Here is a 25,662-nt window from a genome sequence, read left to right as displayed (position 1 = left end):
CCAAAGAAACTGGTACACCTGCCTAATATCGTATACCGCAGAAGTGCCGCAATACAACGTGGAATGGACTCGACTAATGCTTGAAGTAGTGCTGGAGGGAATTGACAATGAATCCTGCAGGGCTTTCCATAAACCCGCACGAGTACGAACGGGTGGAGATCAATATGTTCACGTTTGGCGAGGTTGGTGGCCAGCGGAAGTGTTTAAATTCAGAAGAGTGCTCCTGGAGCACTTCTGGACCTGTGGGGTGCCGCATTGTCGTACTGGAATTACCCAAATCCGCTGGAATGCACAATGGACATGAATGCATGCAGGTAACCAGACAGGATGATTTCGTGCATGTCACCCGTCACAGTCGTATCTAGACGTATCAGGTGTCCCATTCACTCCAACTGCATACGCCCCACACCATTACAGAGCCTCCACCAGCTTGAATAGTCTCCTGGTGACATGAAGGGTCGACGGATTGATGAGGTTGCCTCCACTCCCGTACGAGTCCATCCGCTCGATACAATTTCAAACGAGACTCGTCCGACCAGGCAAAATGCTTCCAGTCATCAGCAGTTCAGTGTCGGTGTTGGTGGGCCCAGGCGAGGCGTAAAGCTTTGTGTCGTGCAGTCATCAAGGGTACACGAGTGTCTCCAGCTACGAATGCCCATTGAATGGCTTGCACGCTGACACTTATTGACACAATATTAGTTTATTCCAAAGAATAAGCAGCTTTCAGTCAGTTAATACGCGGCAGAAATCAAACCCGCATTTGGATCGGACTTCCTTAACACTTGTGCAGAAAGGTGTGCAGTATACTTCTGCATCCATTTTCAATACGCTACCACTCGAACTCAAAAATCTTAACAGTAAACCACGCGCTTTCAAATCGAAACTGAAGAGTTTCCTCATGGGTCAGTCCTCCTATTCTGTCGAGGAGTTCCTTGAAAAAGTAAGCTGATTCTTGTATTGTTGATTGCGTTTACTTAAACTTATGGATTGATTTTTTTTAGGATTCATAAACATTTTATTTTTATCTGTTATTACTTTTATGTTGTAATTTCATGTTCTGACACCTTCCATGACCTTGGAGGCTTGCTCCTGAATTTGGTCCTACGGAACTCTACGTGTAAATAAAAAAAAAAAAAAATCAATTCTGGGCCATCAACAAGTGTCACTGTCTGAACCATTCAACAAAACATCATTGATACAGGCGTTCGGAGCTGAAAGCCCACTCGTGTACCCTTGATGACTGCACAAACTTTACACCTGGCCAGGGCCCGTCCTAAATTTTCTTTTTTGGAAATTTGTGGTAGGGTCTTACAGGACCAAACTGCTGAGGTCATTGGCCCGTAAGCTTACACACTACTTAATCTAACTTAGACTAACTTACGCTAAGGAATACAACACACACCCATGCCTGAGGGAGGACTCTAACCTCTGACGGGGGAAGCCGTGCGAACGACAAGACGCCTAGACCGCTCGGCTACCCCGTGCGGCGTCGTCAACTCCGACATTGAACTGCTGATGACTGGGAACATGTCGCCTAGTCGGACGAGTCTCGTTTCAAATTGTATCGAGCGCATGGACGTGTATGGGTATCGAGACAACCTCATGATCCATGGATCCTGCATGCCAGCAGGAAAGTTCAAGCTGGTGGAGGCTCTGTAATGGTGTGGGGCGTGTGCAGTTTGAGTGACATGGGACCCCGGGATACGTCTAGTACGACTCCGTCACGTGACACGTACGTAAGCATCCTGTTTGATCACCTACATCCATCCATGTACATTGCGCATTCCGACTGACTTGGGTAATTTCAGCAAGACAAATCTTGATAAACTGTCAGTGTAGTAGCAATAACCGATCTACCAACTGTGCCAGATACTTGCTGTCTTGGGCCGATTGCAGCGCCGTATTCTGCCTGTTTACATATCTCTGTATTTGATCACGCATCCAGAATGAGATTTTCACTCTGCAGCGGAGTGTGCGCTGATATGAAACTTCCTGGCAGATTAAAACTGTGTGCCCGACCGAGACTCGAACTCGGGACCTTTGCCTTTCTGCAAGGTTCGCAGGACAGCTTCTGCAAAGTTTGGAAGGTAGGAGATGAGATACTTTTTGATCACGCATGTCTATACCACCTTCTTTGACGCTTCAGTGTAGTATATCACCAAATTGGTCCACAGATCTGGAGAAAATCCTCCTCACAACTGCAGAGCACTCTATGCTCCTCAAAGGCATTTCTAATGCTGCCATCACGATGAAATTGACACACAACATATTAAACTCTGAAGAAGACGGAGAAAATAATATTTTTGAAAAATCTATTTTTTGGACCCAAACGCATTACATGCTCGCTAAATGAAATGCACTACGCGTTTCAGTGGGTTTCCACCCATATCACAGTGACGGGCCGTCATTAGCTACCGCTAGTATCTGCCTCTCTCATGTGAGAACGTCGATTCCGGAAGCTGCCGCGTCATCCCAGAGAACGCTTGCCCCGCCACTGCCGCGTGCCGCATTCTAGTGAGATCCGGCCTTAAAGCATAACGATGTTTACAATGAAGGAGGTCAGGGGCAGCTCGTAAGCACACATTACCTCTTATCTCACAGATAGCACGGTTGCGGACCCATGCCCGCTGGAACTTTTGAGCTTCTATTACCGGATACTTCCATCCTTCTCACTTTCCGCTATTAATTATGTAACCCTCCGTAAGAGACATGTGACAATGAACAAAAAGATGCGCAGCCACACACCTACGCGAGCTGAGTACTTGCAGAGACCGTAATGACGTCGGCAGCAAGACGCTGGCGAGAGTCAACACCGAGCGCGGAGGATCACGTAAACCATCAAGCGGCTGTCTCCCGTTGACAGACAGCCCCATAGCGTGGCTGCTCTACGTCTCCATAATTCATTAGTCGAAATCATTTATTTAATTTAATTTATTTCTCTACTTAACCTCGTAAGGCTTGTGTCATCCGGCTCTCTCTCACATCTAGCGAGGTATTCTACATGTAAATTTAAATAAAAATCAATTGCCGTATGTACGAAAGATCATTACCTAAGAACGGCTTTGACTGATTTGGTTTATTTTTGTTGTTGTGTTCATTAGTGTCAGGACGAGTTTTGTATGAAGGAGAATTTCTGAAAATACAACGGGTATGGTGGAAATTAACATTAATTGCAACACGTATAAAATATCATCATTTAAGAATGGCTCAACGAATTTGACTGAGTTTTGTCTTTGTTGTGTTTGTAATTGTCAGGACAAGTTTCGTGTGAAAGAAAATTATTGGAAAATTCACCCGAAAAATCAGTGACGAAAAATCGATTGTGAAAGAACATCACCTGAGAACGGCTTAAACGATTTGGTTGTTTTCTTCATATATTAATTTTTTTTATGTTCGTAACTGTAGGTGGTAATTGCGCTTTTGATGTGAAAAAGGCAACAAAAAAATTTAAATTAAATTTCACATTTCTGCTGTCACATGTTATAACAAAAAAACTCAGTTTGACAGATTTTATTTATACAATGTTGTACCAAAAATAATCATCCGATTTGGCGCGTCCATATTTCTGAAACTGATAAACATCTACAATGAATTTGGATTTTTGATGAATGGGAAACTCAAAAACGTTTTCATACGTGTTCAATATGCCCCTCCCGATGTCTCAGTTCATTCACTGTTGATGGTAACACAGTCTTATTAACCCCCACAAGAAATAATCACATACAGTCAGGTCCGGTGACCTTGGAGGCCAGTAATGTAAGGCTGAATCATTTGGTCCTGTGCGACCGATATATCGTTCAGTAATCCTTCGATTTAAAAATTCCCGCACTTCCAGATGCCAGTGTGGAAGTGCCCCATCCTGTTGGTAAATGAAGTCATTCGAATCAGTCTCTAACTGTGGGAAAAGGAAATTCTCAAGCATATCGAGATATGTGCTTCCTGTAATAGTTTTCTCAAAAAACCTTGGCTACATACCTTTTCCCGTGAATCTGCACTAAACACATTAAATTTTGGAGAGTCCCTCTCATGTTGTTCAGTTTCATGTCATTCTTCTGTACCCATATTCTCACAGTACGACGGTTCACCTTTCCATTTAAATGGAATGTTGCCGCGTCGCTAAACACGAAGTGTGGATGGAAACTGTCATCTTCCACGTTGCCAAGGACGAAATTACGGAACCCCACACGTTATTTGTCACACTTTACAGTTGCTGAATTTTGTATTATTTCATGTGTAAACGTGAACGCAACACACGCTAAACGGACATCGGAGACATTTTGAGCTGTCGAGCTGCACGGCGAACGGATTTCTGCGGACTCCTTGTGAAACTATGCCGGATGCATTCACGTCTGTGTCAGACACTCGAGGACGGCCCGGCGATTTGCCTTCACACAAACAACCTGTTTCTCGTAACTGTTCATGCCATCTAATGCTCTGTGCTGTAGGAGGATCCACACCATACTCAGTACGAAAGTTACGCTGCACAGTTATTACTGAAATGCACTGCGCAAAATGTGGAACACAAAACGCTTTCTGTTGTCCCGACACCATTTTCACTAGAACTGAAGTGGGTCCACACTGCTGCTACCTCGTGGCAACTGTGTAAATCTCGAGAGTTTGCTCTTTCCAACAATACGTTGTTCCCGCACCTATCTCAAATAACATAATAGTTATGATTGTTTTGAAATCGGATGATTGTTTTTGATACACCCTGCATAACATATAGGGTGAACATTAATAAAACCGACAAATTGCAGAGGCGGACTCCTGAATGGAAACGGTGAAAAGAGCTCGTATGAACATGTGTCTGCAAATGGACCTGCATGCAATGACAATAAATCGTCCCGGAAAACAATACAGAGCTGCATCGCATCCATGTGACAACAGATGTTCATCATGGCGTCCCAGCATGGACACGCTGTAGAAAGGTCTGCACATCAGGAACTGGTACAGCATACACAACGCTGTCCATATGCTCCCAGAGGTAAAAATACAGGCTGTTTAAGTCCGATGATCTAGCGGACCACCCTAAGTGCCTTCGCGTTCTATCCAACATTCAGGGAAGACGTCCTGTCGGCGAACTGTAATGCTGAAGTGGGGCGGTGCTCCGTCATCCAGAAACCACAACCCGTCGTACTGCCAAAGGAACATTCTCAAGCAGTCCAGGCAGAGTAATCTACAGGTAGTACACGTACGTTCCTCCGTCGACGCGTTGTGGAATAACAACTTGATCAAGTATGTGGTCGCCAAGAACCCTGACCACACATTGATGCTGAAACGATGCTGATAAGACGTCTCAACCACTGACCGAGGACTGTCTGTATCCCACAGATGACGATATTATGCACACTGATGATGCCAGTTCTCGTGAAGCTTGTGTGGTGTCACCGCCAGACACCACACTTGCTAGGTGGTAGCTTTTAAATCGGCCGCGGTCCGTTAGTATACGTCGGACCCGCGTGTCGCCACTGTCAGTGATTGCAGACCGAGCGCCGCCACACGGCAGGTCTAGAGAGACGTCCTAGCACTCGCCCCAGTTGTACAGCAGACTTTGCTAGCGATGGTTCACTGACAAATTACGTTCTCATTTGCCGAGACGATAGTTAGCATAGCCTTCAGCTACGTCATTTGCTACGACCTAGCAAGGCGCGATATTTAGTTACTATGTCTTCTGAACAGATAATATTGTGACTCATGTGCCGTCAAAAGCGACGTTCATCATTAATGGATTAAAGTTAAGTATCAAACTAATTACGTCCACTTTCTGAATTTCTTTGTCATGTTCCAGACCTCACGTCAGTATAGTCCTTCCCTCCTCACGTCAGCCTGCGCGAGCTAAAACGCGTGCATTTCGGTTTCCTCTAGTAACACGGTGTTGGCGCTTCAGCCAGCACAACAGGTTGCTTTATCGATGAAGAGGACTGATGACATATCTCATAAATGTGATGATCTGGTGCAAGAAATATCGACATAATCTTTCCCATGGGGGGAATCCTTGCACTCTTTGCAGGTGACAGGGATAGTAGCGATTGTCATCCAAGATACACATAATCGTACTTTGACCTACAACGTGTTAGAGGGCTACTTCCCTGTACTAGGGTTCATCTCAATATTCTGTAGAACCTGGTCCTCCAAACCTGGTGTATGCACCGAGTGCTGCCTCCCTGCACGTTCGTCTGTCTGAAAGGACCCATGATCACACAAATGCCCAAAAAGGGTTTGAAATGTTGTGTGATGTGGTTGGTGTCTGTGAATGTACTTGTTTAGGTACAGCCGCGCTACCTCTCGACCTTTCCCATCTGCTTGGTCTTTCACAAACACCATCTGCGCAGACGGCCGGAGTGTCCGAGCGGTTCTAGGCGCTTCAGTCTGGAACCGCGCGACCGCTACGGCCGCAGGTTTGAATCCTGCCTCGGGCGTGGATGTGTGTCGTCCTTAGGTTAGTTAGGTTTAAGTAGTTCTAAGTTCTAGGGGACTGATGACCTCAGCTGTTAAGTCCCATAGTGCTCAAAGCCATTTGAACCAATCCTTGACCGATTTGACGCTCTAATGAACGTTTGGAAGGACAAAGACTATATACAGGGTGAGTCATAAATGAGGAAATCTACGTGGAGGACCGCATGCTGCTATGCGTAACACGTGACGCACCGTTGTTAATTTCGTTCTCCTCGGTGTACTGTGTACGTAAAACAGAAACACCCGTTAACCATTGAACGAGATAGCGAGGAGCCTCACGATCACGACATGTCGTTCACCCATAGATACAACACATGACACACCAATGAGCTGTTGTGAATCTGCCAACTTTTGAAAGATGCGAGAAAGAACAAATCCCATCGTAATGTGTGTGAAATTGTATCAGAACTTGTGAATCACACGTTGCCAGCGGTAAGTGAGTGTACAGTCGCATGTTAGGGAATGTGTGTCATGTGAGCGGAAAGAGTGGTCAACGGCGGCGTGCATGACGTGTTTACAGCACCTCTGCGCTGCTCACTCTGCCCGATACTCGCCGTGTCGACAGCTGCTAACGGCCGCCTGGCAGTGTTACCACAGTACCGTGGCAAGCTTCACAAACGAGGAACACGCCGTCATCCACCTTACCTACGGGCTTGCAGATGGAAGAGCTGACGTTGCAAGGCAACTGCATCACGGGAGGTTTCCTAGTCGGCGCCTTCCATCCGCAAAAACGTTTTACTCTGTGGACAGGCGCTTGAGGGAGTCAACCGTCGACTTGCAGTGCGGGTGACGAAGAAAAAGTGTTACAAACTGTTGCTGAGGACCGAACAATAAGCACCAGGTCTCTCGCCACTGCGGTAGGAATGTCACAATATACTGTTATGCGAGTACTCCATAGAAACCATTAGCATCCCTTTCGCACGCAGAAGGTACAGGCATTATTGCCAGAAGACTACCAGAGGCGGCTTTATCCTACGGCGTCAGACCCACGACCAGCATTTTTCACGTAAAATACTGTTCACCGACGAAACCTATTTCACGAAGGACGGTATAGTGAATTCGCATAATTGGCAAGAGTGGGCGGAAGAAAACCTCCCAAAAAAAATGTGTGAAATCTTATGGGACTTAACTGCTAAGGTCATCAGTCCCTAAGCTTAGACACTACTTAACCTAAATTATCCTAAGGACAAACACACACACCCATGCCCGAGGGAGGACTCAAACCTCCGCCGGGACCGGAGAAAACCCTCCACAGCACAGTGATACGAGGGTACCAACAACGATGTGGTGTCAATATCTGGTGTGGCTGATACGGCGCGAGCCGCTATCCTGTGATGATGTTTAGAGCGCGCGCTATAATCGATTATAGTTCGCTGTTCTGGTGCGGGCGGCGCTCCGATGGTGATTTGCTATTACGTCGCTGGCGTGTGTTTGCGGTGGCCGGCGGAAAGCGAGAGGGCAGTCGGTTTCCGGGGATTGCACGGAACGTGAAGTTCGCTCTGCCTGACCTGCTGGTAACCAGCGTAAGGTTGTTGTGCCTCGCAGTATGAGCAGAGTGGTCTGGGGCGGAGGCGACTCGCCGCTGTGCAGGCCATGCGGTGGTGATTAATTGGAGTCGGCGTACTTGTTCTGCCTTCCTGTCTGATGTGCTGGCCATGCGGTGGTGATTAATTGGAGTCGACGTACTTGTTCTGCCTGCCTGTCTCATGTGGAGGTGCGGTGGGGTCCTGTGATACTCTGGCCCGGAGACAACTAGTTGCTGAATTTTGGAGTCGTCTGCGAGGTTAGGGTGTGGGCTCGGTTGGCTCGTCAGATTTTCCGCTGGAAGCTCCAGCACCGGTTTCTGAACTTCATTCTGATGTGGGACGGCGTTGTTGGAAGTTTTTGCTGTGTGTGTCTGTGGCACGTTACGATATTTGTTGGTACTAATTTATTTGCTCAACTGGAGTATCTTTTGGTTATCCCGCTGAGTGGGTCGTTGCCCACACGGTCTGCTCAGCCATACCTTTGGTGGTGCCTGTTTGTTCCATTTTGAAGGAATTCACGTACGTGGTTCCTGTTACCTGCCCGGAGTTGCGTTCATGTATGGTATATTTGGCACTTGGTGTGTTAGGTAAAGTCTGCCTAAGAAAGGCGGTTTTGGACAGTATATGCATAGTGAATTAGTGCTGCTTGGTATATGTGGTCCTCTCGGACCTGAACAACACGATCTCGTCAATTTAGTTTGTGTAACAGCATTTAGTGGAATGTTCTGTATTTTTTTATTGTGTTATTATTAACTTGGTGGAATAGTCGCGTTTGGCGTCGTTAAGGCACTTCTAAGACTGTGGTTTGACTATTCATGTGCGCTTGGCTTTTATTGTTTTGTTTTAAGAAGCGAGAATTGTTTACTAAGATTGGTGTGAGTTGGCTTCCGGCACGTGTTAAGAGCGCCCGACTTAACGGCGCCGTGGTTTTCATGTGCTGTCGGGATGTTATATTGTTATTTGATTTTTTAATTTTATCTTGTGTTTATATTATCTGTCGTGTGTTACAGAACATAACCAAGGTGCGTAAGTGATCAGCAGTTGTGGGAGGCATGTCGGGGAGCTCTCAGCGGTTTATTTCGGGGACCGTTTCTAGTGGGAAGGCTCCGAAGTGTTAAGATCTCGCTCGTCTGTGATTGCGTTGAGAGTTATCCTCGCCCTTTGGCTGTATCAAATTATTTTGTTATTATATTTATTGGTTGTGTGTTGCATTTCTTTGATTTTATGTGCCAAGTGCCATTATCTTACTCGAGGTTTTTTATATAAATGTTTTTAAACTGTAATGCCAAGTTAACTTATTATTGGATGTTTATCTGTGGAGTAAACTCTTTTACATCACCATTGTAATTTGTTCTTGCAGAAGAAATTTCTCTTATTTTATGGTGCCAAGTTGACACTATTATTATTTTTTAAATTTATTGAAATGGTTCAAATGGCTCTGAGCACTATGGGACTTAACTTCTGAGGTCATCAGTCCCCGTAGAACTTAGAACTACTTAAACGTAACTAACCTAAGGACATCACACACATTCATGCCCCAGGCAGGATTCGAACCTGTGACCGTAGCGGTCGCGCGGTTCCAGACTGTAGCGCCTACAACAGCTCGGCCACTCCGGCGGGCTTTAAGTTTATTACTGCTCTTAATGTTTTCCGATTTTATGGTGCCAAGTGTCATTATCATTCTTAAACGTTTTTGTAAATGATCTTGAGTTGTATTGCCAACTTAACTTATTATTGGATTTTGTCTCTTGTGTAAACTGTAAAAGCACTATTGTTAAAGGTTCTTTGATTTTATGGTGGCAAGCCGCCGTTATTGTTTTTTAAAGCTCATTGTTTTAACCATTTGTTAAGTTCTGTAAGTTATATGAATTTGTTGTTATTTAAAAGAGATTAGTATTGGCAATTTAATAAATTGTGTACAGAGTGTGCTGTTTGGATATTGTTGTGTGGAAATCCTTGGATAGTTGTCCTATAAGAACACACATTCCAGTGGTATTATTGATGACCATCTTATAGGGCCACACGTGCTACCACAAAGGCTTACAGGAGAGTGGTATCTGCGTTTCCTGGATGCTACATTACCGGAATTTTTGGAAGACGTTAGTTTGGCCTTTCGTATGAACATGCCTGATGGTGCCCCCGCTCACTTCAGCGGCACAGTGCGACGCCACCTGGAGAATGCCTTCCCTTCGAAATGGATCGGTGGTGGAGGCCCTGTAGCATGGCCAGCAAGATAGCCAGACCTCAATCCACTGGATTTCTTTTTGTGGGGCCATCTGAAATCAGTGATTTATGAAGGAGAGGTTGTCGATGTCAACACCCTTCAACGCAGAATACAACATGCCTGTGATATTACGCAGAGAGATACAGACATGTTGGATCGTGTTCAGCAATCCTTCCTGCGAACAGTTAGACTTTGCCACACACATCGTGGCCGTCATTTCGAACAGTACTTATAAACCGCCACTGCAGCTTTTGGTCGTGTGTTTCTATGTTAGTTTCGATTTGTACAGCTGTATTGTACTCGTTTGTATTAACTGCCACATACCTGTGTAGTTGTATTTGTATTCTGCATCTATGTACTCGTTTCTTAAAACTAAGTCTGGGACACAGAAACCAAATTATAAAACATGCATGTAAGTAGTACAGCCCCTCCTCACGTTCCTTTCCCTATGCCAACTAGCCACGATACATAATACCGGCCAGCGTGACCGGTACGAGAGAGATGTGGGCGCTGTCATTGCTCGCGGTCTCACGCAGACCGTCGCCTGACGCCGCATGCCTCGCCTTCTCGTGAGCGGCTAGACTACCTGCAACACTTGCACGTTGTGCCCTGTTGCCGATCTGTCCCCTTGGCCAATGTCGGCGCACAGTAACACGCAAAAGTCCATATTTCCAGATTTTTACCATTCAATTCCATTGTCATTTATTGACATAGGAGCATGCGGAAAACTAATTTATGTTTGTAGCTCAGTGTGTGACAATTTGCACGACATTTTTCCTCATTTATGACTCATTTATGACTTTTTCTAATATACAGGGTGGTACATTGATCGTGACTGAGCCGAATATCTCACGAAATAAGCGTCAAACGAAAAAACTACAAAGGTCAAACGGATATCAACTGCGTTTTTTAAAATAGGAACCCCCATTTCTTATTACATCTTCGTACAGTATGTAAAGAAACTGAATGTTTTAGTGGCACCAGTTATTTCGCTTTGTGACAGATGACGCTGTAATATTCACAAACATATGGCTCACAATTTTAGACGAACAGCTAGTAACAGGTAGGTTTTTTAAATTAAAATACAGAACGTAGGCACGTTTGAACATTTTATTTCGGTTGTTCCAATGTGATACCTGTACCTTTGTGAACTTATGATTTCTGAGAACGCATGCTGTTACAGCGTGATTACGTGTAAATACCACATTAATGCAATAAATGCTCAAAATGATGTCCGTCAACCTCATTGCATTTGGCAATACGGGTAACGACATTCCTCTCAACAGCGAGTAGTTCGCCTTCCGTAATGTTCGCACATGCATTGACAATGCGCTGACGCATGTTGTCAGGCGTTGTCGGTGGATCACGATAGCAAATATCCTTCAACTTTCCCCACAGAAAGAAATCCGGGGACGTCAGATCCGGTGAACGTGCGGGCCATGGTATGGTGCTTCGACGACCAATCCACCTGTCTTGAAATATGCTATTCAATACCGCTCCAACCGCACGCGAGCTGTGTGCCGGACATCCATCATGTTGGAAGTACATCGCCATTCTGTCATGCAGTGAAACATCTTGTAGTAACATCGGTAGAACATTACGTACGAAATCAGCATACATTGCACCATTTAGATTTCCATCGATAAAATGGGGGCCAATTATCCTTCCTCTTATAATACCACAGCATACATTAACCCGCCAAGGTCGCTGATGTTCCACCTATCGCAGCCACCGTGGATTTTCCGTTGCCCAATAATGCATATTATGCCGCTTTATGTTATCGCTGTTGGTGAATGACGCTTCGTCGCTAAATAGAACGCGTCCAAAAAATCTGTCATCGTCCCGTAATTTCTCTTGTGCCCAGTGGCAGAACTGTATACGACGTTCAAAGTCGTCGCCATGCAATTCCTGGTGCATAGAAATATGATACGGGTGCAATCGATGTTGCTGTAGCATTCTCAACACCGACGTTTTTAAGATTCCCGATTCTCGCGCAGTTTGTCTGCTACTGATGTGCGGATTAGCCGCGACAGCAGCTATAACACCTACTTGGGCATCATCATTTGTTGCAGGTCGTGGTTGACGTTTCACATGTGGCTGAACGCTTCCTGTTTCCTTAAATAACGTAACGATCCGGCGAACGGTCCGGACACTTGGATAATGTCTTCCAGGATACCGAGCAGCATACATAGCACACGCGCGTTGGGCATTTTGATCACAATAGCCATTCATCAACACGATATCGATCTTTTCCGCAATTGGTAAACGGTCCATTTTAACACGGGTAATGTATCACGATGCAAATACCGTCCGCACTGGCGGAAAGTTACGTGATACCACGTACTTAGACGTTTGAGACTATTACAGCGCCATCTATCACAAAGCGAAAAAAGTGGTCCAACTAAAACATTCATAATTCTTTACGTATTACACGAATATGTAATAAAAATGGGGGTCACTATTTTAAAAAAACGCAGTTGGTATCCGTTTGATCTATGTCAGCGCCATCTAGAGGGCCAGCCATCGCGCCATCTAGTTTCCCCCTTCAAGCTAGACGAGTTTCATTCTTTGTAGTTTTTTCGTTTGATGCTTATTTCGTGAGATATTTGGCCCAGTCACTATCAATGGACCACCCTGTATAAGGGAAGTGTAGTTATTACGAATCCCGAAAAGTTCTTGGCCGATTTACTTCGAATTTTTACACGATACTCTACTGAGCATTAAGGTGGAAATGGACATAAAGAGGGGGGTGTGAAGGTGGGTGGAGGAGGCAAGAAATTTAGGACGTATACGCAAATCTCAGACACATTTAGCACGGCCAGATTCGCTAGTATTTTATTTTTCAAATATAGAGTCCTGTCACATTAATGTGGCGGCCTCCACAAGCCAGAATAACCCCTTTTCGCAGTGCAGACCGCTGCAAGAAGAGAGTCAGTCAGGTTCTGGAAGGTACCAACAAGGATGTGGGGCCACGCCGACTTCAGCACCATGCCTTGCTGCGTTAGGTTTCTCCGTGCGGATCTGTGATGCGAACAGCCTGATAGAGGTGGTCTCACGGATTGGGTTTAAATCCGGGAAGGTTGGTGGCCAGGGGAGTACAGTAAACTCACTCTTCGAACCACGCACGTACACTGCAAGTTGTGTGACATGTTGCATTGCCCTGCCGGTAGATGCTGTCGTGCTGAAGAAAAATTAACTGCGTGTAGCGATGGACGTGGTCTGGAAGGACAGATACATCCTTGTCCTGACCAGCAGGGCCTTCCAGAATGACGATATCATCCAGGTAATGTGACGGAAATATTCCCCAGACCATAATGATCCCTCATCTGGCCTGGATCCTTCTGATGACTGTTGCAGGGTGTTCCATTTCGAAGTTTCACGCAGTACACGCCAATGGTCAACCGTCTGACGGAGCGTCCATCTGGAAAGGCCGCCTGCCGCCACCCAGTCGACGACGTCCATTTGCGATACTGGCGAACAAATTCCAGCCTTCGTCTCCGATGCAACTGCGGGTGTATGAGCCAGGCGTCTGCTGCGGAGGCCCACACGTCTGCTGAAGGGTCGTTGACAGGGTTCACCTGGATGGTCAGTTGTTCAACAGTTGCAAGTCTATTCACCCATACATATCTCCAGAGCCACCGTTCGCCCCTATCATCTATGGCCTGTGGTGCACCACAGTGCCCCCACGTCGGTTTTGGATGGCGCCGTTTTGCCATGCACAGCGGCATGTGAACAATTTACCTACTTAGCCGTTTCGGAAATGCTTCCACCCTTGGTCCAAAAGCCAAAGATCATGCCCCTTTGGACGTCAGATAAATCGCTCCATTTCCGCATTACGATAACGACTGCACTGTTTCCTGCATTTCCCAGCAGCTTTATTTACCTTGCATTGTAAGTGCTGCCACCTGCTTTTTGTGAGTTGTTATTGCACTTTATGTCCAACATGACAGATGTGAAAATTACCGAACTATCAGTTTAATAAGCCACGGCTGCCACATACTAACACGAATTCTTTACAGACGAATGGAAAAACTGGTAGAGGCCGACCTCGGGGAAGATCAGTTTGGATTCCGTAGAAAGGTTGGAACACGTGAAGCAAGACTGACCCTACGACTTATCTTAGAAAATAGATTAAGGAAAGGCAAACCTACGTTTCTAGCATTTGTAGACATAGAGAAAGCTTTTGACAATGTTGACTGGAATACTCTCTTTCAAATTCTGAAGGTGGCAGGGGTAAAATACAGAGAGCGAAAGGCTATTTACAATTTGTACAGAAACCAGATGGCATGAAAGGGAAGAAGTTGTTGGGAAGGGAGTGAGACAGGGTTGTAGCCTATCCCCGATGTTATTCAATCTGTATATTGAGCAAGCAGTAAAGGAAACAAAAGAAAAATTCGGAGTAGGAATTAAAATCCATGGATAAGAAATCAAAACTTTGAGGTTCGCCGATGACATTGTAATACTGTCAGAGACAGCAAAGGACCTGGAAGAGCAGTTCAACGGAATGGACAGTGTCTTGAAAGGAGGATATAAGATGAACATGAACAAAAGCTAAACGAGGATAATGGAATGTAGTTGAATTAAATCAGGTGATGCTGAGGGAATTAGATTAGGAAATGAGGCACTTAAAGTAGTAAATGAATTTTGTTATTTGGGGAGCAAAATAACTGATGATGGTCGAAGTAGAGAGGATATAAAATGTAGACTGGCAATGGCAAGGAAAGAGTTTCTGAAGAAGAGAAATTCGTTAACATCGAGTATAGATTTAAGTGTCAGGAAATCTTTTCTGAAAGTATTTGTATGGAGTGTAGCCATGTATGGAAGTGAAACGTGGACGATAAATAATATAGACAAAAAGAGAATAGAAGCTTTCGAAATGTGGTGCTACAGAAGGATGCTGAAGATTAGATGGGTAGATCATATAACTAATGAGGAGGTATTGAATAGAATTGGGGAGAAGAGAAATTTGTGGCAAAACTTCACTAGAAGAAGGGATCGGTTGGTAGGACATATTCTGAGGCATCAAGGGGTCACCAATTTAGTATTGGAAGGCAGCGTGGGGGGGGGGGGGGGTAAAATTGTAGAGGGGGACCAAGGTTCAAAAATGGTTCAAATGGCTCTGAGCACTATGAGAGTCAACTGCTGAGGTCATTAGTCCCCTAGAACTTAGAACTAGTTAAACCTAACTAACCTAAGGACATCACAAACATCCATGCCCGAGGCAGGATTCGAACCTGCGACCGTAGCGGTCTTGCGGTTCCAGACTGCAGCGCCTTTAACCGCACGGCCACTTCGGCCGGCTAGGGGACCAAGGGATGAATACACTAAACAGATTCAGAAGGATGTAGGTTGCAGTAGGTACTGGGAGATGAAGAAGCTTGCACAGGATAGAGTAGCATGGGGAGCTGCATCAAACCAGTCTCTGGACTGATGATCACAACAACAACATGTCCAACATAGGCATATTAATGTGACTGGACCATTTATTGCCATAAGTATGTTACACTACGTTTGGAAATTAAAAATTTAATACTAGACACAAACACACACACACACACACACACACACACACACACACACACAGTGACGCCACAAAGGACAGAAGACCCCAATTAACAGACTCTGTGAAAACAAAGTAGGGAAGTGAGTCATCTTGACAGTGACGGCAACTATTTACGATAAAATCTACACTGGTAATATTTTGGTCAACACCTATATCATTCAAATACTGAGAATAGCATACAAATAGGGGAGATAAAAGGAAAGAATTATCATAGATTCTTTATCAAACATCTACAGAATAAGTTCAGAATCATATGAACTACGGTTAAATCCAAGAAAGTAATTCAGTCAAAGATAACATTTACCATGGAAGAGAGTTGTATCCGCATCGAAAAAGAAATTCAATGCGACTACAATGCAACTCGGATATGGAAATTTTCAGTTAGTTAGTTACTCTTGAGTCGCTCTAGAGTACTTTTGCGATAGTTATCTGGGTGCAAACGCTATTAGATAGTTTCAGTTTTGGAAGTTCGGTAATTCGTGAGGTAGAGAACTGAAATATTGATCAGTCATTCGACTGATGAATGTTAATCCTCACCGTTCTCAACGCGACGGTATAGTAAGACGAGTGTTAGACTATGATTGAGTGATATTGCTTTATCGGACCTTGAGAGCAATGGATCAACGACAGAAAAAACAATTCGTAGTCTTGAGTAGGGCGCAATAAAACGAAGACACGATGAAAGATAACTACGCCGATTAGTCAAATGTTGTCGTCTGTGTCACCATTACTGAACTGAACAGAAGTAAATCTTGAATGACATATCGGTGTGCGCGTGTTGTAGGGACAAACAATTAATTACAGAAACAACAATAAAATCTGAGTCAAAAGGTAAATCTTACGTGTCGCCTAACTCATTAAGGGGGGTAGGACGTCAAATGGACCGACTTGGAGTGGGAGAGGCACCACAGGAAATTTTAATTTCCACTGTCTATACTTTTTTTCAAATAAATTCCTAAAACTTTGTCAGCATTGCCAGGAAGGATACAGGATTCATACTCATAGCAGGTGGAAGTTCAAAAACTTAAAAAAAAATCATATGTGAAATTTCATCAGTTTTTCACTTACTATTGGCTGCATTTTTTGCTATAGGTACACTTTTCTTCATAAGTATGAGAGATTCTTCGATGAATTTTGCATAGCATACAAACCGTACTTACAGGTGTATGAAACTCTAGAATTTATTTTATTTATGAAAAAATGAATGAGTTGTTACATTCTAAACTTCATGGTTAGAACGAAACTCAAATTTTATTGTTAATTACCTCAATTTTTACCGCAGTTTTTAATAGATTTGGAAAATTCTAGGGTTTCATACACCTGTAAGTATGGTTTGTATGCTGTGCAAAATTTATCGAAGAATCTGTCTTACTTATGAAGAAAAGTATACCTATAGCAAAAAATGTAGCCTATAGTAAGTGAAAAAATGATGAAATTTCACATGCAAAAAAAAAACTATTTTTTATGTTTTTGAACTTCCGCTGCAGTGAGTGTGAACCTTGAATCCTTCCTGGTCATGCTGACAAAGTTTTGTGAATTCATTTGTAAAAGTATAGGCAGTGGCTATTAAAATGTCCTGTGGTATCTCTCCTCCTCCATGTTGGCCCTTTTGACGTCCTACCCCCCTTAAACGGAGAATACAATGTGTATTAATGCAAGTTGGTTGACTCTTTAAACATTTTAAGTGACTAAGTGAGTACATGAACAATGGGCAGTGAAGAGTGATTCGTTTAAACCAGTATTACAGCGTATTAAAAAATATTTACTCCAACGTAAGTTACGTCTGGAGTTACGTCAGACCGTTGTTAATAACTCGACGTAGCAACAGCATAGCAACGGAACAGCAGATGGCAAAATTTCATCCTCGCTATGTATGATGTGAAAAAATGACCGTAATGATGAAACCAAGAATAGAGATTTTATTTCATCACGGGACTAACCGGGCGTAAAAATAAAAATAAACTATTGCAGTTTACCAGTTCGCACAAGATGAGAAGACTGTTGTGGACAGGTAACAGAATATTTCTAAACCACGCGAGGAGTTGAGAGTTACAGGTGCTGTTGCACGTCATACCTACAGGGGTGAACATCGTTACGAGTCGCGTCTCCTCCCAGCGAGTGACGAAGGAGGGAAGGGCGTCACAAAACACACACACACACACACACACACACACACTCACACACACAGTATACACATATTCACTATAAGTAGAACATTAAATAGAAATTATAGGAAGGTAGGTTTTAATTATGAACGCTAGCAGTAATGGGCGTGAGACAAAGGGGTGGAAGAGTCAGGGAAAGAGAAATGTGATAGCAAACAGGTAATGAATGTAAGGGAAGAGATGGTTGCGCAACTCACAGAGCACGGAAAGAAGAAAGAAGTATAACTGGGGGAAGGTAGGAGCATTGGCTTTTCTATTTGACAGAGGTGAAGTTGGTATCACACGTTAAGTTTTGCAGAAAACGTTACGAGGGGGACAGAATGAAGTGCTTCAACTCCTACTTAAAAGGGGCGTGGCACTTGTGCGCAGAGGGACAGATGGCAATAGCAGAGGAAAAACTGATAGAAGACTGGTCAGAATGTCAGTTTGTCTGCTATACTTTGAGTTGACCGAAGTAATTGCATATCTTCTAATATCATGTCGGACTTCCTTTTGCTCAGAGTGGTGCAGCAACGCGATGTGACATGGAGTCAACAAGTCGTCGGAAATCTTCTGCAGAAGTATTGTGCCATGCTTCCTCTACAATCATTCATAGTTGCTAGCAGGATTTTGTGAACGAAGTGATCTCTCTATTATGTGTCATTAACTTTCGATGGGATTTATGTCAGGTCATCTGGGTGGCCAAATAATTCGCTCTAATTGTCCAGTACGTTCGTCAAAGCAATTGTGAACAGCTGTGGCCTGGTGACATGACGCATTGTCATCCATACAAATTCTACCTTTGTTTGGGAACATGAAGTCCATAAATGGCTGCAAATGGTCTCCAAGCAGCTGAACATAACCATTTTCAGTCACTGTTTGGTTCGTTCCATATATAGACAGGCCACACCATTACGGAACCATCACCAGCTTGCATCGTGCGTTGTTGACAACTTGGGTCCATGGCTTCGTGGACTCTGCGCCACACTCAAACCCTACCAATCAGTTCTTATAAATGAAATCGCGACTCATTGGACCATGCCACGGTTTTCCAGTCGTTTAGGGTCCTACTGATATCATCACGAGCCCAGGAGGCGCTAAAGGCGATGTTGTGCTTTTAGCAAAGTAACTCACATCGGTCGTCTGCTGCCATAGCCCACTAACGACAAATTTCGCAGCACTGTCCTAGCGGATACGTTCGTCGTACGTACTAAATTGATTTCTGCAGTTATTTCACGGAGTGTTGCTTGTCTATTAGCACTAACACCCCTTCGTGAACGCCGATGCTCTCGGTAGTTAAGTGAAGACCGTCAGCTACTCTGCTGTCCGTGGTGAGAGATAATGACAATTTTGGTACAGCTCCAATTACCATTCCATTTCAGTCTGTTATTTCCTGTCGTGTGGCGATAATCACGGCAGAAACCTTGTCACGTGAATCACCTGAGCACAAATAACAGCTCCACCCTGTGTTCAGTGTATGCCGCCTTTAGCATCTGAAGATGGTCGTTGTATGGCCGAAACCGGTTATGACTGTGTCATAAACATGTGATTGTGTCTATAAATAAACAAAAAAAATTTACAAGAGAATTAATCACGTGCTCCATACACAAAATGTCGTTTTTCCCGAAATGCACTGCCCTGTTACATCTGTCATCTCAGTGTATCTGACAGCTTATTTGTGATGTTTACGACTTTGAGCATCTTCGCATGCTGAACACATGACTAATAAGTGTTGTTTGGCTTCCAGAGGTTGTAGTGTTACAGAGTAGGGCTCTGGCTGTTGTGCCATGGCAGAGAGAGGAGTTTGGATGGCAGATGTGCCATTGTTTGAGACTAGCTGAACACGAACACACCAGGTTACCGAGAGCACTAATACGCTGCTTCCTGGACTCGTGTAGGCGCACTGGCCGAGGATCGAATCCGCCCGCGGATTAACGACGTGGCCTGGTGTGCTGGCCAGCAAGGATGTGGTTTTTAGGCGGTTTTCCACATCCCACTAGGTGAATACCGGGCTCGTCCCCATGTCCCACCTCAGTTACAGGACTCGCAGACATTTGAACACGTTCGCACTATTTCATGGCTTACACTAGATGCAGACAGCGATGCAGACAGCTGGGATACTCTAATTCCATCCTGGGGGGTACGGGGTGGCGACAGGAAGGGTATCCAGCCACCCTCTGCAACTAACATTGGCAAATTCATAGTAACAGGCCAAAAGGAAATGATGATTAGCTATACACGGCTACATATTGCTGTGGCTAAATCTGGTTAAATGGAAAACTAACAAAAGAGATACGCACACGTTTCTAACATGTATGGGAATTAGACATGTGTCCTAATCTCTTTCTTCCCCTGTGTCTGTCCATCTCCCCCATTCTTTGTCCATCTCCTCCTTTTTCACCCTATCTCAATCGTTTCCTCAACTTCCTTATGTCCATCTTCTCCTTCCACTCTCTCTCCATCTCCTCCTATCCTCTCTGCCTGTCTATCTCCTCCTCTCCATTTTCTATCTCCATTTCCTCACACTCCTCTGTCCATTTCCTCTTACTTTGCTCTCTGTCCTTGAGCCTTGTTTATTGTTATTGCAAACTCAGTTTCTGTAGTAATACTCTAATCACAAACTGATAAGCCACAAATATAACTTTCCCCTTTCCTAAGAACATTCCACTATTATATATATAGGATGGACCTATTTAATCCGTAATGGGTAATAACTAGGTAAAAGCTGCAGGTGACAAATAGGATCACGCACTGCTACTAACAACCATGACCTGGAACGTGATTTTCAAGGTGATTTGGAGGTTGAAGCGATTTTTTTAAAAATGGGAACCCGAATATTTTATTTAAAATATTTTATTTAAAATTTTTATGTATAAAATGATGCATTATTCAAGGTCATGGCAAGGTTCAATGAAGGTCAAATAAGCAAATATGTTTTTACATCTTGTAGGGGTTGACTCGGAAGAGAGGAGGGATACAGCAAATTCTATGTTATATACAAATTGGAAGGGACATAAGGGGGTCAAGTATATTACCAATAACAATGGTATTCAGCATCGAAGATCATTCGAAGGTTGATTTTTCTTCCATGGAAACCCTTAATAGCGGGTTTGGATTTGGAAAGAGCGAAGAGTGTTTTGAATTTTTAGTTTTAATTAATATGCTTACAGGTAAAATTAAATACATCACAATGTATAAATGTTATTTTGACATTTGCAAGACAGAACAGACATAAATAAAACGCAGGTCATTGATTTACAAGTCGTTGAGTGTGTCTGATCGCCTCTCATTCCTCCGGATGCCCCTTCCAATTTGTATCTAACTTGTATTTAGCTGTATCGCTCCTCTATTCCGAGTTAATCTGTATTTGCTTATTTGATTTTCATTGAACCTTGCCATGAACTTAAATAAGTTTCATTTTATACGTAAAATTCCCCCCTCTTTTCAAATATTAAATCAATTATTAGGGTTCCCATTAAAAAAAATCGCTGCAGCCGCCAAATAACTTTGAAGATCACTTTCAAGGTGACGATCATTAAGAGCAATGCGTGAACCTCTTTGCCATCTACAACTTTTACCTAAAACATATTGCTGTATCTCATCTCAGTCCCGAGTTATTCCCCATTTTATATATATACTACTGGCCATTAAAATTGCTACACCACAAAGATGACGTGCTACAGACGCGAAATTTTACCGACAGGAAGAAGATGCTGTGATATGCAAATGATTAGCTTTTCAGAGCATTCACACAAGGTTGGCGCCGGTGGCGACACCTACAACGTCCTGACATAAGGAAAGTTTTCAACCGATTTCTCATACACAAACAGCAGTTGATCGGCGTTGTCTCGTGAAATGTTGTTGTGATGCCTCGTGTAAGGAGGAGAAATGCGTACCATCACGTTTCCACCTTTGATAAAGGTTGGATTGTAGCCTAACGCGATTGCGGTTTATCGTATAGCGACATTGCTGCTCGCGCTGGTCGAGATCCAGTGACTGTTAGCAGAATATGGAATCGGTGGGTTCAGGAGGGTAATACGGAACGCCGTGCTGGATTCCAACGGCCTCGTATCACTAGCAGTCGAGATGACCGGCATCTTATCCGCATGGCTGTAACGGGTCGTGCAGCCACGTCTCGATCCCTGAGTCAACAGATGGGGACGTTAGCAAGGCAACAACCATCTGCACGAACAGTTCAGGCTCTGTGTGTTACCACAAGCATCTGCCTTGTTCTTCGAGAATGAATAAAGCTAACCCAAAGCAAAAAAGAACCATCGTTTTTCTTGTGTAATTGTCTACGTTTTAAATATGTCACATGACCCCTTTCTACTTGCATCCATCATGATGGCTTCCACAGTGGCCCCCATTTTCGTAACAGTCTTGCAGACTTCTTCAGGTCTCCTACCTCGACTATTTGTGTAAATTTTTTTGTCCATTTGTTTCTGTTGTAGAAGGACAGTTTCCACACTTCTGATCACCCTGTATATTAAATAGAAAAGAAGTTATGCACAGCTCATGCTTTGAAAGAGTGGAAAGAAACCTGACAACAGTACTTAGAACACTGTCAAGCTACTACAATCGGAACCAACTCAGGCCAAACCCTTCGAAGACACAAGTGTGTGCCTTTCATTTAAGGAACAGGGAAGCTAATCGTGAGCTACATATTGCATGGTCAGTCATCCAGCATCATCGCGCACCGAAATACTTGGGAGTCACTCTCGATAGAACCCTGACATTCAAAATTCACGTCAAGAACACCAAAATGAAAATCTCCGCTCGAAACAACCTAATTCACAAACTAGCGGGGACACTGTGGGGATCACATCCACAAACTATTCGCTGTTCTGCAATGGCACCGTGCTTTTCTACTGCTGAATATGCTTCTCCAGTCTGGTACAGGTCATCTCATGTCAGACAAGCAGACATTGCTCTCAACGAAAGCTGCAGGTTGATCACAGGTTGCTTAAGACCTACCCCAACTGATAAGCTATACTGCCTGGCTGGAATAGCGCCACCGCGGAACAGTGGCTGCCAACAAGGAGAGACAAAGTGGAACAGGACAGTGCCCATCCACTGCACGGACATAATCCACCGCAGCAACGGCTGAGATCGCGAAAGAGCTTCCTGAGAACATCCGAGAAGCTGACCATTTCACCAGAGAAGGCAAGGCTGGAGTTATGGAAGAAGTCGACGCCCCACCTGCAGACACCAGAAGCTGAAGAACTACCACCTGGACACAACGAGAGCTGGCTGGTGTGGAAATCTTTAAACAGATTACGATCAGGAGTTGGACGATCCAGAGACAACCTGAAGAGATGGGGCTTCGTAACAGAAGATACGTCCTGTGATTGTGGACAAGAACAAACCACTAGACACATCTTTAAACAGATTACGATCAGGAGTTGGACGATCCAGAGACGATCTGATGGGGCTTCATAACAGAAGATACGTCCTGTGATTGTGGACAAGAACAAACCACAAGCCACATGCTCCAGTGCCTTTTGTGCCCTACATCCTACACGAAGATTGATCTCCTGCAAGCCACTACAAGCGCCTTGGAGGTTGCAAAGTACTGGGTACGTGTAATATAAATACTATATATATATATATATATATATATATATATATATATATATATATATATATATATATATCTATATCTATCTCTGTTTATTGAAGCGAGTCGAAGGCTTCCATCCAGTCACTCACTGATCAATCTGGCCTGGCAACGGAAGACAGCAAAACGAAAGCCGAAGGTGACGCCTGTATATAAGAAGGGTAGAAGGACGGAGCCTCAAAATTGCAGACCAATATCCTTAACATCGGTTTGTCGTAGGATTCTCGAACATATTCTTAGTTCGAATATAATGAATTTCTTTGAGACAGAGGAGTTTCTGTCCATGCATCAGCACGGCTTTAGAAAGCATCGCTCCTGCGAAACGCAACTCGCCCTTTTTTCACATGATATCTTGCGAACCATGGATGAAAGGTATCAATGGATGCCACATTCCTTGACTTCCGGAAAGCGATTGACTCGGTGCCCCACTGCACACTCCTAACTAAGGTACGAGCATATGGGATTGGTTCCCAAGTATGTGAGTGGCTCTAAGACTTCTTAAGTAATAGAACCCAGTACGTTGTCCTCGATGGTGAGTGTTCATCGGAGTTGAGGGTATCATCTGGAGTGCCCCAGGAAAGTGTGGTAGGTCCGCTGTTGTTTTCTATCTACATAAATGATCTTTTGGATAGGGTGGATAGCAATGTGCGGCTGTTTGCTGATGATGCTGTGGTGTACGGGAAGGTATCGTCGTTGAGTGACTGTAGGGGGATACAAGATGACTTGGACAGGATTTGTGATTGGTGTAAAGAATGGCAGCTAACTCTAAATATAGATAAATGTAAATTAATACAGATGAATAGGAAAAACAATCCTGTAATGTTTGAATACTCCATTAGTAGTGTAGCGCTTGACACACTCACCTCGATTAAATATTTGGGCTTAACATTGCAGAGCGATATGAAGTGGGGCAAGCACGTAATGGCAGTTGTGTGCAAGGCGGATAGTCGTCTTCGGTTCGTTGGTGGAATTTTGGGAAGGTGTGGTTCATCTGTAAAGGAGACCGCTTATAAAACACTAATACGACCTATTCTTGAGTACTGCTCGAGCGTTTGGGATCCCTATCATGACGGATTGAGGGAGGCTGCTAGATTTGTTACTGGTAGGTTTGATCGTCACGCGAGTGTTAAGCAAATGCTTCAGGAACTCGGGTGGGAGTCTCTAGAGGGAAGGAGGCGCTCTTTTCGTGAATCGCTACTGAGGAAGTTTAGAGAACCAGCATTTGAGGCTGACTGCGGTACAATTTTACTGCTGCCAACATACATTTTGCCGAAAGACCACAAAGATAAGATAAGAGAGATTAGGGCTCTTACAGAGGCATGTAGGCAGTCATTTTTCCCTCGTTCTGTTTGGGAGTGGAACAGGGAGAGAAGATGCTAGTTGTGGTACGAGGTACCCTCCGCCACGCACCGTATGGTGGATTGCGGAGTATTTATGTAGACGTAGATGTAGATGTAGATGATGTGTATGGCTACTGTAAATTTGTGTGTTTCTGACTCGAGAATACAAAACTGGTTGGGTTTGTTTTGTTCCGTTTAAAGCAGGGTATTAGGTGATAGAATGAGAAAAATAAACTGTTACCCTTGGCACAAAACCCGGCCTGTCCTACTGACCTGTGAGGGCGACAGCGACCTCGAACGGCGTCTCCGCGTCGACGTCTGCGTTCGCCACGCCATTCTCAGCTCGCTCCTTGTCCTCTGCTGAAACATAGAAAACAGCAGCCACAGGTCACACTAATCCTAATACACACCACAACACAGTGGAACCGTGTTCCATTATTTTTTAGTAAAAATGTATCTGATTTTCGGTCATAAGGTGGTGCATTTTGTTGTGGTCATCAGTTCGAAGACTGGGTTGCTGCAGCTTTCCATGCTACTCTATCTTGTGCGAGCCTCTTCCTCTCCGGCTGCGAGGTTTGAGGCACCATGTCACGGATTGCGCGGCCCCTCCCACCGGAGGTTCGGGCCTCCCTCGGGCATGGGTGTGTGTGTGTGTGTGTGTGTGTTGTTCTTAGCATAATTAGTTTAAGTAGTGTGTAAGTTGAAACACGTATGTAACGTAGCAGCGATGGTGAGGCACGTTAAAATCTTTGACCAGAGAGCCTATTATCGTGGTTAGTATGCGCTTGACCG

At 44.3% G+C, this 25,662-nt stretch overlaps 1 protein-coding gene across 1 annotated transcript in view; it reads right to left on the bottom strand.

Moving 5' to 3' along the window:
* The window catches only part of LOC126428394 (synaptic vesicle glycoprotein 2A-like), a 169,708-nt gene that overhangs the window by 80,563 nt on the left and 63,483 nt on the right, over positions 1 to 25,662 (bottom strand). Inside the window, exon 2 of the mRNA XM_050090318.1 lies at positions 25,144 to 25,230. Coding sequence (XP_049946275.1) covers positions 25,144 to 25,230 — 87 coding nt within the window. The remainder of the gene's footprint in view (positions 1 to 25,143; positions 25,231 to 25,662) is intronic.

Source organism: Schistocerca serialis, chromosome 12 (genome assembly GCF_023864345.2).
Source record: "Schistocerca serialis cubense isolate TAMUIC-IGC-003099 chromosome 12, iqSchSeri2.2, whole genome shotgun sequence".
Lineage (NCBI taxonomy): Eukaryota > Metazoa > Arthropoda > Insecta > Orthoptera > Acrididae > Schistocerca > Schistocerca serialis.
This window is presented reverse-complemented; position numbering and strand designations above follow the sequence as displayed.